This window comes from Artemia franciscana, chromosome 11 (genome assembly GCF_032884065.1).
Source record: "Artemia franciscana chromosome 11, ASM3288406v1, whole genome shotgun sequence".
Classification (NCBI taxonomy): domain Eukaryota; kingdom Metazoa; phylum Arthropoda; class Branchiopoda; order Anostraca; family Artemiidae; genus Artemia; species Artemia franciscana.
The window spans coordinates 29,508,525-29,521,428 of NC_088873.1; the positions used below are offsets into that span (position 1 = coordinate 29,508,525).

The window sequence follows — 12,904 nt, forward strand, 5'->3', positions numbered from 1 at the left end:
AAATCCCCAATGAAAAACATCTGTATACTCCCCAATAATCAAAAATATATGTAAACTATGGGTAAAGTTCATAGATTGCAGCTCTTCCGCCGGGAACTCTGGGGGGTCAAGTGATCCAGAAAGACATAGTTATTAGATTTTTCGACTTTTAGCTGAATAAAAGGGCTATCTCGAACTTTTCATCGGGCGACTTGAGGGAAGAAATGAGCGTAGGAGGGGCTAGCTGCCCTCCAATATTTTGGTCACTTAAAAATGGCACTAGAACTTTTTCATTTCCCATCAAATGAGCCCTCTTTCGATCTTCTACGATCGCTGGTTCGATGCGACCATCTCTGGAAAAATCAAATAAAAAATTAAAAATAAATAAACAAATATCCATGATCTTTATTCTCTAGTATGCTGAATCTTATGGCGTTGTTTTCCACTAAGATCACTTGATGTTGGGGGTGTTTCCCCCCTTTTTCAAAGAGTGAGCGAATTTTCTTAGGCTTGTAACTTTTATTGGATAACATTATATATGATGAACTCTACATATTTTGAATAGTCATCAAAACCCGATTATTTTGATGTATCTATTGTTATGACTCTGTTTCTTATAATTTCGGTTACTACTATTGAGCCACATCGCTCCTTACTTACAGTTCATTACCACGAACTGTTTGACAATTCTCAATTAGCTAAAAATATTCTGGCCATTTAGTAAGTGACATTATTATTGATAGTGAGGAAGGAAATTATATCCAATTTTTAATTCGGAACTTTGTGACTTTGGACTCAGTTATTTATTGTAATTTCAGTTTGTTTTGGGTTTCCATTTATTTATTGACAGTTATTTATGGTAATTTTACGCTTTAAAAATATTTTACTTTAGTTCTGCTCATCTTTCGTTTAGAGTAGCTCTTTATTTTCTTGCAAAAACTTCTTTGCAGAAAAGTTTTTTTCAAATGATTCTTAATAATAAGGAAGATTATTAGTCTAAATCGATTAATCTACTGCTCGTTATCAAAAACAAAAAGGTGAAAGAAAACAAGTAGTCTAGAAATAACGTCGGTGTATAAAACACGATTTCTGTAAAACACTAAAAGAGGTTTAATTTCCAGAGTAGAGTATTTGTTCATACAATGGCCCATAAGTTAGCATGGTACCCACATGGTGGTAAGACAGCTAGCCTCATTGATTGTTATTGTAAACCGAAGACTGGCAGAATCAATACAAAATACTATGGTAAATAGGAGTGCCGTTATTGATGTTAAAAGTAAAGATCATCATCTAGCAGTATCTAGGGTTAATTTAAAGCAGAAATTTAGGATGGGTAACTACCTTCCAGGAAGCTATGATGTTGGTAGACTTCCGGATGAGAATTTGAGAGATGTTTTCCAGGAACACTTGAATACTAAACTGGAGAGTTTAAAAATTGAAAATGTAGAAGGGTGGAAAAATCTTAGGATAATAGTTTGTGAAGTCGCTGATATAGCGTTAGGGATGAAAGTTAGAAACTAAGATGAGAAAATTAGTGAGAATGCTTTATGCTTAATAGAGAAGGAGGTGCTTGTAAAAGAATTATCTGAAAGATACATCATAAAAATAAGAGGAATGTAAAGAAAGTGAAAAAAACATCAAAATATGAATTAAGAAGGTGTGAAGAAGAAGCCAATGATAAAATTGCTGAAGATCAGGAAGATGCAGCCAGGCGGCATAATAATAAAATATTTTACTAGCACGTTAATAAATTGAGAGGGAGTAGTCGATCTGGACTTGTCCCAGTTAAAGGTAGGAACGACAAAATGTAGCAGACATCACGGATTTACATATAAACAATAAAATACCATCTACGTTGTATCTATCCAAAAAGTAGTAATCGTTAATACAAAAACAAGTTAGTTTTTTAAAACAAGGAACAGAACTTACAACTACAAGAAATACCCATTCAATTATTCTTCTAAGCATCACAGGAACATATTGATCATATGCCATACTAAATTTTCTGCAAGACAAGCAATAAAACATATTTCTCCATTGAACAAAGCCATCAACGTCCGCTACTTGAAATGGATGTAACAGTAATGGAAAATCGTTTGGACGTGTTCCTTGACCTTCCATTCTTAAGGATGGCCTAAGCCAACTACGAAAATCACGACTCAAAATGTCAACCCTCTCGCGAAGATGTTCGCGAAGACGATGCATGTCAAATATAGGTGGCATTACGATCTCTATAAACCTGAAAATATGAAAAAAAAAGTTATTTTCAGGAACACAGTTGCAAAAGAAACACTAGCTCAACCAAGTCGTGTTCAGGAAAGGGATCAAGAGTAAATTCTGGTTAGATAGTTAAATCCTCTTTTCAGGCTAAAAGCAAACAGGTGTACCAAACATATGTTTACAAAAATTAGATAAATCAAAACCGGTGTTTACATTTAGTTAACGACAAGATTTATAAGTTAGATTTTTTTTGCTTTGCACAGTAATATGTTCGGTTAAAACGCTTTGCATGGGAAAGGGTATATTAAAGACATGGAATTATTGACCGGTTGGTTACATGTCTGGGCTCTATATTGCTTTCAATAAAACGATCCATGCTTTGGCAAGATTGTTTTGGGTAGAGGTGGCGTCAACCTTTACTTATATTTAGAAATCGCCGATGACCTTCTCCCATACACAAAAAAATGAGTCTCTTTACCCCAGAACTGGAAAAAAATTCCCCTTTCTTCCAAACACAAAATTCTGAGTCTCTTTACCCCAGCACCAGAAAAAAATTCTCCTTTCTCCCAAATACAATATTCTGAGTCTCTTCACCCCAGCATCGAAAAAAAAATTTTCCTTTCTCCCAAACACAAAATTCTGATTCTCTTTACCCCAGCATCGGAAAAAAAATCCCTTCTCCCAAACACAAAATTCTGAGTCTCTTTACCCCAGCACTGGAAGAAAGTTTTTCTTTCTCCCAAACACAAAATTCTAAGTCTCTTTACCTCAGCACAGGAAAAAAATTTCCCCTTTCTCCCAAACACAAAATCCTGAGTCTCTTTATCCCACTATTGGAAAAAAATTCCGCTTTCTCCCAAATACAAAATTCTGAGTCTCTTTGCCCCATCCTGGAAAAAAAATTCTAACAGCTTAAACTAACATTGAGACAAAATAGGGAATACCTACCAGACTATGTATAAGATTTGCCACCTTTTAACAAAAGCTACTTACTGAAAACAATTCTCAACTGTATGCAATGCTCACTTGCCTTCATTCATAAACACTAATTTTAAGAAAAAACATTCCTCAAAATAAGTTTTTCGAAGAAAAATAAAGAGAACCATTAAACCCAAAATGAGCAGAAATTAAGTCAACCAATCTTTCTAGCATAAGATTACCACAAATCGACATCAATAAATAAATGAAACCCAAAACAAACAGAGATAAATACAATAAATAACCAAGACAAACTCAAAATGAGCGGAAATTAATATTGGTAGGACTGACAACACCCATGCTCTCTCAAGACCAGAACATAATTTGCACTATACCGAAAAAAAGAACAAATTAACATGGATTGTCAGCTTAACATGCATATACTGATATTTATTCCTTAACATCTTAATAATCTCTAATTTATTTAAGTTTAAAAAAAATGAAAACATTTAAAATGTAGTTTGTTTTTAATAAAGTGCAAATTGTGTTCTGGTCTGGAAAAGGCATGGGGGTTATCAGCCCTACCAATATTAATTTTTGCTTGTTTTGACTTTGACTTGGTTATTTATTGTAATTTCTGCTCGTTTTTGGTTTCATTTATTTATTGATGGTGATTTATGGTAGTTTTATGCTTGGAAAATTAGTTGACTTAAATTCTGCTCCTTTTTGATCTAACCGAGCTCTTTACTTTTTTCAAATGAATTTCTATTCGTGTTTTATTGACATATTCTTTTCCATGGAAAAATAAAATAGTATTTTATATGTTTTTGTTTTTTTCTATAAGAATTCATAGTTTGGCTTGCTATTTGTATGTAGAAGATTAATCGACTTAATTTCTGATCCTTTCTGATTTAATGAAGCTCTTTACTTTTCTTTGAAAACTTTTTTTATGGAAAAAGTATTTTCAAATTAATTTATGTTCATGTTTTATTGACTTTTATGATTTTATGACTTTTATTGACTTTCATGTTTTATTGATGTTTTATTGTCTTTTTCATGGAAACATAAAACAATATTTTAAGTGTTTTTGTTTTTTTTTGTTTTTTTATAGTTTTGCTTGCTATTTGTATATTGGATCAACTTTTCCAGCTATTTTTAATATCACACAGTCTTTTAGAAATCTTGACAGTCTTGAAATCTTGAACAAAATGGTATTGTTTAATTTAGTTTTATACCTCCTCAAGTTGACCTGAAAAGTAAAACTTAATGTCATTCCCATGTCATATTGTACCTATGCTGTTTGCCATCTGAATACATTTACGCTCTTTTTGTTTAGTTAAATTGTAAGAGCGGAAGTAGTAATAATAGTAGCCCTAAAAGTTTCAACTTAATATCTTCATCCATTCTTGGGATATTGCTGAGATGTCTTAATGACAACCAGCATACACACAGTGCCCTTTGATTTAGTTTAAAATCAACATTTAGTTGTAAAAATACAATGGGCAAATTGCATAACTGTGAACGGTTGATATACCCAGTATTCTTAGAGACATAGTTACTGGATTCAACTACACTGAACAAAATGGCTGACTCAAAATTTTCATTGGAAGTGTTTGGAAAATTAATAGGCTTGGAAGGAGGGCTGCTTGCCCTACAATCACTTTTTACTCTTAGACAGGGTACTAGAACTTTTAATTATTAATCGTATGAGCTCCTTTAAAAGTTTCAACTATATTGCTAGCTCTGATAGAGCAGCTTATATACCCTTTTATACCAGCTTACATGCCATTGCTTATATACCCTTTTGAAAACCTGCATGTATATATTTGTTTGTTATTTAAACACTCTCTAAACGTTTCCTAAAAGTTTCAACTTAATACCCTTAGCGCTTTGGTTTCCTTCTACATCCCCTGCAACACACACTGAAAGTTTCTTCTTAATATCAAAAACCATTCCTGAAGCGTTGCTGATACATCTTCTTCACAGCCTGTGGGGGCGTAGTGTGTTTTGATTTAGTTCAATACAGTTTCAATGTTCCCCAAAATTTTCACCTTAATACCCTTAGCTTTAGTAGCTGTAGTAGCAATACCAGTTATAACAGTAGCAGTAGTAATAATAGTGGTATTAGCAGTAGTATGAGTAGAAGCAGTAGCATTAGGATGCAAATAGTGTTTTTGGTTAGCTCAAAATCTCCCACAACAGGCCGTGTAAGTTTCAACTTCAATAACAAACTTTTCCTAATATATCTCAGATATGCCTTTTTGACAGCCTGCAGACTGACAGCATGTTATGATTCAGTTCAAGTTCCCTCATCAAAATATCTTGAAAATTTCAATTTCATACTCTTAGGCATATTTGTAGTAGTCACAGTAAAAGTATTGGAAGAACTAGTAGTAGTAACAATAGTAATAGCAACAGTACTAGTAGCAAGAGTACATATTGCCTTTTGGTCAGTTGAACTTAATGTTCTTAGCCTTATAAGCGGCTGCAATAGAATTAGTAGTTGGAGTAGTAGATGTAGTAGTGGTAAGAGTATTAGTAGTAGTGTACAGATGTTACCTTTAGGTCAATTGATCTTCCCCTTTAAGCATTTTCTGAAAGTTCCAACTTAATACCCATATCCATTCTTGAGATATGCCTTTTTGACAATCTGCATGCACATAGTGTCTTTTGATATAGTCCAAATTTCAACTCAATATTATCTCCAATGTTCACCTTCATAGACTTATCCTTAATAGTACTAGCATCATAGTAGTAGTGGTGGTAGTAGGAGAAGTAGTAGCAGTAGTAGGCTACTGCTGTTTTAGCTGATTGACTGTGCTGATTGACACCACTTTTGATGCCCCTCCGAGGTGGCTCTCAACGAGCTCCAAGGTGGAGCTCGTCCGGAATGAAGCAGACCTTGGTCTGCCGACCACGGGCCACTGGATATGGGGGAATCCCCTAACTAAACGCTCCACGTAAAGGGTGGCCTTGACCTCACAAGGTGGGTGGAGCCCACCCCAGGGACACTCAATAGTTAGACTCCTCTAGCTAATCAGGTCCTAGGCCTAGGGTCGGTTGGGCTTGCGACCCTCCACCCGAACCTAATTGCAACGAATAGTGATGTTATTGCCTCGGATGATCGATCTTCTTTTTACCGTTCAAGACTTCAGCATGTCCCCGGACCGAAATTTGAGCATCGTTTGAACCTTATTGACCAACTAACTCTATATGTTCCTTTTGTAAAGGAGGATGTATTATCTTTTGTAAAGTTACTGCAGCCTAGTAATTATTTTCTGCAGTTGCATCACATGTATTAATGAAAAATAAATAGGGTAAAATTCTAGTTAATTGACTTCTTGTTATCTTGGAAATGGTTTAGGTTAGGAAAATGAAACTTTCAGGGATGGGTCTACAGGCTAAAGTATGTCCCAGGAAGGTATTTTGAAGTACCTATCTCTACTCCTTCTCCCTCTAGAGGACCCTCACCTTTGATGACCTTTAAAAATATGTGTGTTATGTAGTGATTATGATTGCTTTGCTAGTGCTTGTGTTTATTCTTGCTGTGTGTGCTATGCTTGCTTATATAGCTTTTTCTTTATAGGAGCTTCGGTTAAATAAATGCATTAATCTCAAACGTTACACGGTATCAGAAGTGGGATCTTGGCATTGAAATCTAACAGCACTATGGAAGTCCAACAGCCATCCATCAACTGGGATGCCACCTCCTTGGCAGATGAATGGAATCGATTTGAACAGCATGCCCGGTTGATGTTTATAGGACCACTGGCAGAAAAATCTCAGTGTGCCTACCTGCTTATCTGGATGGGAGAAAAGGGACGAGAGATCTTCAATACTTTCAAAATGGAAAAGAGTGTAGCCAACAAAATTGAACCCCTTATCAAATACTTTAAAGACTATGCAAGCCCAAAGAAAAACACTGTGTTTGCAAGATACATCTTCCAGAAGAGGGACCAGTTAGAAAACGAAAGTATTGAAAGGTACATCACAGAATTAAAAACATTGGTCAAACCATGTCTGTACACAGAACAAGATGAAATGATTTGTGACCAAATTGTCTGTGGAATTCGAAACCAAGCTGTTCAAGAGAATCTGTTAGCAGAAGATGACTCATTAACTCTTGAGAGTGCAGTGTCAAGATGTAGAACCTACGAAACAACCCAAGCCCAGCTAAAATCTTTCAGTGGTAGTAAACCAATATCTATCAAGCAGGAAGTTGATGCAATCACATGTGGTCCAAGCCGGAATAGCTTCCAAAATCAGAAAGCTTCTGCTAATAACCACACCAAGGGTAGAGAATGCTATTTTTGTGGTGGATCTTACTCAACTAATCATGCATGTCCAGCAAAGGGGAAAATATATACACAGTGCAAGAAGCCAAACCATTTTGCAAGGGTCTGTCGCAGCAACAAAAACGTAAACACCATTGATGAAGAAACTGAGTCATTCAGAGAGGCACTTGATGATCAAGAAACAATTTTCCTGTATGCCATTGACAAAGGTAGTGGCAAAGATGAAGCCCCTGTCCCACTGACCTTAAACAACCAGCTTTCAGTCAACTTCAAAATTGACACAGGAGCCCAAGCAAATGTCATTCCCAAAAACATTTTCAACAAGCTTGACCCAAAACCGAATCTGCAATCAACTAAACAGCGACTGACCAGCTACTGTGGTGCTAGAATCCCTGTCATTGGCACTTGTGACCTTACCTGTAGCCACAAACAGTATCCTAGGGGCGCTCACAGATTCTATGTAGTTGACTCAGCATAAACCCCAATAGTGGGATATCGATCCAGCATAGACTTGAACCTCATCAAACTGGTACTCAATGTTAATGTGGAACAAACCAGCATAGACGAGAAGTACAAAAGCCCCTTTGAAGGCATTGGCCGACTTGAAGGGGAATGCAACATCCATCTAAAAGATGGGTCCATACCAACCGTCTATCCGGCCAGAAGGGTACCAGAGGCACTAAAAGACAAACTCCAGGATGAACTTAACAGAATAGAAAGAGACAGAATCATTGAAAAAGTCATGAAGCCCACAGAATGGGTAAATTCAATGGTGATGATCAAAAAGAAGAACGGAACTGTAAGGCTATGCATAGACCCAGTAGACCTCAACAAATGCATAAAGCGCCCTTACTATCCCATTCCTACCTTAGAAGATGTTACAGCTAAGCTGCATGGTGCAAAGGTGTTAAGCAAAATGGATGCTCGGTCAGGGTACTGGTCATTAGTCCTTTCTGCAACTGCATCTGAGATGACAACATTCAGCACTATATATGGGCGTTATTGATTCCTAAGAATGCCCTTTGGCTTACTTTCAGCACAAGATGAGTTCCAGAGCCATATGGAAGAAGCATTTGAAGGGCTGGAAGGAGTAGCCATCATTATTGATGATATTCTAGTGTATGGAGCAAACCAAGAAGAGCACGATGAAAGACTCCAAGCCGTTATGGAAAGAGCACTAGAAAAAGGTGTTAAATACAACAAGGATAAATGTAGCTTCAGTGCAAGCAGTGTATGCTATTTTGGGCACGTAATTGGAGCCGATGGCATGAAACCAGACCCAGAAAAACTGAGAGCCATTGAAGAGATGCCCAGACCTCAGAGTTGCAAAGAGCTGCTTACCCTCCTTGGAATGTTGATCTACCTTGCAAAATACATTCCCGACCTGTCTACTAGAAATAAAAGGCTTCAAGACATACTCAAATGTGAGCCATTCTCTTGGAGTTCCGAAAATGACCAGACGCTGGTAGAGCTCAAGCAGTAAATCGTGTCAGGCATCTCCTTCTTCAACTACAAGAGCTTGAATGTGGAGCTGAAAGTCGACGCGTCCAGCCATGGCTTGGGAGCAAACCTCTGTAGTGATGGAGAGGTAGTAGCATATGCATCCCATGCACTTAGCAAAACCGAGCAAAAGTACTCCCAACTTGAAAAGGAGCTGTACACTATTGTCTATGGATGCAAGCACTTTCACCACTACCTCTATGGGAGACGTGTCAACGTAATCACTGATCACTGCCCACTTGAGACAATAGTCAGAAATCCTATCCACAAGGCCCCTCCAAGGGTACAGAGACTAATGCTACAACTCCAAGCATACAATCTTCATCTGCAATTCCGGCCAGGTTCAGAAATACCAATTGCCAACGCTCTTTCTCATCTCCACCTTCCGGATATTGATGAGAAACTAGCAACAGAAATAGACATGTATGTTCATCAGATCTCTAGACATCTTCCTGTAAGTGATGAGAAAATCCTACGAATCCAGGAAGAAACTTCCAAAGATAGCCAACTCAGGATTCTGGCAAAAACAATCCATGAAGGCTGGCCAAAAAGCAGAAAAACATGCCAGTCAGAGGCACGTCTGTTCTGGAATATCCAGCATGAACTGTCAACAAACCAAGGGATCATCTTCCAAGGCAAGATATTGGTCATACCCAAGATATTACAGCCAGACATCCTGAGACAACTCCACGCTGCTCATCTTGGAGTAGAAAAGACCAAGCAAAGAGCCATAATGCTGGTTTATTGGCCTGGCCTGAACACAGACATTGAGCAGTATGTTCGTAGTTGCCAAACATGTGCTAGAAACATGCCATCGAACCAAAGAGAGCCTATGATCAGTCACAAAATACCATGTCTTCCTTGGTAAAAAGTTGCATCCAACCTATTCACGCTCAACAATAATGACTATCATGTAACAGTGGACTATCATAGCCATTTTTTTGAAGTAGACAAACTCAGCTCCACTACCTCAAAGGCCGTCATCTCCAAACTCAAATCTCATTTTGCCAGATATGGCATCCCATCTATAGTAATATCTGACAATGGCCCTCAGTACTCTTTGGTTGAATTCCAAGATTTTGCCAGGACATGGGGATTCACTCACAGAACATCAAGTCCAATCTACCCCCAGTCCAACAGACTTGTGGAAAAGACTGTCCAGACAGCAAAGAGCCTCATGACAAAGACATCAGAAAACAGTGAAGACCCATACTTAGGACTGCTCAAATACAGGAACACACCCGTGGATGGACTAGCCTTGCCGTCCCAGCTTCTGATGTGTTGTCAATTGGGGACACTTCTGCCATGTACCACTGACCACCTAAAAAAGAAAGTGGTCAGCAATCACAAGTTTTTGGAGAAACGCACAGCTCTCCAGAGACAACAGAAGTGTCAGTATGATGCGACGTCTAGGCCTCTTCTGTCAGTAGAAGTAGGGAAATCAGTATATGTGCAGAAGACTCTGGGTGGCAAATGGAGCCCAACAAGAGTAATTGCCCAGTCTGAGGCCCCTTAATCTTACATAGTTGAGACAGACAACAGGTCTATCACAGACAACGGAATAGAGTCCATCTCTCAAGCCACCTTGGCATTGACTTGGAGACTAAAGACCTTGGTGGGCCAACTGTCATATCTTTGGCCCCATTCTCTACTCCAAACAAAGAAATTCCAGCTCAAAAATCACTGTCACCACCCGGAAATCAGCTCAGCAGATCACCACTGCGCTCCTCAGCACCACTAGACTGAATGGAGACAGAGCTCACCTCATCTGAAGCCTCAATTCAGCCATGTGGAGCAGCACCTCTTCCCCAAGTTGGTGCAAGAACATGATCCCCAAGAGTGATCAACCCGCCAAAGAGATTGAACCTGTAAATAGTTGTGTGAAGTGAAAAGTATGCAATGTGTATACCAGGAGTAGGCCTACATATGAGAGAAGTGAGCCTAGCGCCTTCTCATACTCATTAAAAAAAAAAAAAAAAAAAAAAAAAAAAAAGTGTTAAGTGTGATAGTAGATTTTACTAGTGTAACAAACCTTATGTGTACTTAGAATACACAATAGAGAAGCAAGCCTAGTGCCTTCTCAGGATGTAAATAAATTTAGTAATATCTCAGATAGTAATGATATGTGCAGTACTGGTATATTGTGAACCAATTAGTTTAAAGTGAAAAGAAGGGAGATGTAGTGATTATGATTGCTTTGCTAGTTATTGTGTTTATTCTTGCTGTGTGTGCTATGCTTGCTTATATTGCTTTTTCTTTATAGGAGCTTGGGTTAAATAAATGCATTAATCTTAAATGTTACATGTTATAAAAGTGAAACCTTGCAAAATAGATCTTCTGCTTAATTGAAGTACAACAAAATTATTTTCAGCTTCATAACTTTGCTCAATCCCATTTTATACGGTTTTAAAGATATGCAAATACATTGCCTAAATTTTGGAGAAAAAAAATATTGTTATGGCTCAAAATTCTACACAAATAGCAGGAATTGCATTTTCAGAACTAAAGGCAGAGAAAAAGCAACTAGTAACTGAAAATTAAGGTAGAATATTGTTTTGTCAAAATTTCAATAGGTAAAGACCTGTCATGTGGGCAAATTTTTGGGGCCCTCTAGAGGGGGAAGGAGTGGAGGTAGGTACTTTAAAATACCTTCGTGGCACATATTTTAGCCTGTAGACCCATCCCTGAAAGTTTCATTTTCCTAACCTAAACCCTTTCTGAGATAGCAAGAAGTCAATTAACTAGAATTTTACCATAAATAGGCTAACCTTTTATCATTATTGCTATGCCAATTACCGATTAACCTTTTAGGTAAATGTATTGCTGTTTAAACAACTCTGCTAGCTAAAACATGAACATACCAATCAATATACCTTTCAACAGTGATTCCAAATATACTAATTGCTATCCTTACACATGTACCTAGCCCCACTCCCCTCCTTATGGACAAAATGAATGGCCAAAAATATGTATATAATCTTGTTGATTTTTTACAAATTGGCTTTGCTCAAAATTAGGTTTAGAAAGAATGAAACTTCAGAATTTCAAGTTAAGCTACAGCCAAGCCTTGCCTATTAACAATTCTTTCACTTATTAAAAAATGCTCTTTTTTAGTGTTTCCTTCACAAGAGCCACTCTCCTAGATTTTACCACTGTTACAAAATCCACACTGAATTAAGTGTTGGGTATACCCAGTGTTGGAGTTGAGACATTCAAAAATCTTTACAGCCATAATAGTTGAGAATGGCTATCGTCTTTACTAATCTTACCATAAAAGTTGACTTATGACTCTGTTCTTTTTAAATTTTCCGCGTTCACAGCTTCGTTCGTTTCCGGAATAAATCGGGTGATAAGAGACGGGGCACCCTAACGTTTTTCTGAGTTGCGTTTGATTCACTTTTCAAGTTGACTGAAACCGTCATTCCGACGTTTTATTTGCGATGCTTCGTTAACTTAGAACGTTCGATTTGTCAAAAGTTGACTGAATGTTAATGAAAAGCAGACTTTTAATTTTGAATTTGTACGTTCGTCTCAAGCAGTTTTGCCAGATGTAATATAATTATGCAGAACGTAGCATAATTAGGAACCAACAGCATCCAAGCATAATCCTCCTTATGATAGCATAATCTAAGACGATGTAGAACAAAACATAATGTCACATCAATAAAATGAACACCAAAGATGGCTTATCGAATTACTCGACCAAACTAAAGTAAAATTTTCGGCACAGTGAAAGACTACGAACCATCTGGTATATTTTGTTCTGATCCTTTGGTCTATGGTCTATGGCAAAGAAAAGCGAATGTATTTGCCATTCAGCCCATTTATGTGCTGCTGCCGCTAGAGCTGAGATACTAAAGAATCTCGATGAATTTGTGGAGATGGTTGTTAATTACGTTTCCTTAAATTTAAAAAGAACTGCAATTCTTATGGAGTTTCAGGAGTTTTATAAAACAACCTTGAACAGGCTGCTTAAACTCGCAGACACGAGA

General features: G+C 37.5%; 1 protein-coding gene across 3 annotated transcripts in view; it reads right to left on the reverse strand.

Annotated features, from left to right (window-relative positions):
- The window catches only part of LOC136033060 (membralin-like), a 226,060-nt gene extending 213,887 nt beyond the window's left edge, over positions 1–12,173 (reverse strand). For all 3 annotated transcript variants that reach the window (XM_065713652.1, XM_065713651.1, XM_065713653.1), the window contains exons 1-2: positions 12,104–12,173; positions 1,909–2,218 (exon numbers count right to left, since the gene is read on the reverse strand). In XM_065713652.1, the coding sequence (XP_065569724.1) occupies positions 1,909–2,218; positions 12,104–12,144 (351 nt within the window). In that variant the 5' untranslated portion in view covers positions 12,145–12,173. The remainder of the gene's footprint in view (positions 1–1,908; positions 2,219–12,103) is intronic.
- Between the last annotated feature and the right edge of the window lie 731 nt (positions 12,174–12,904).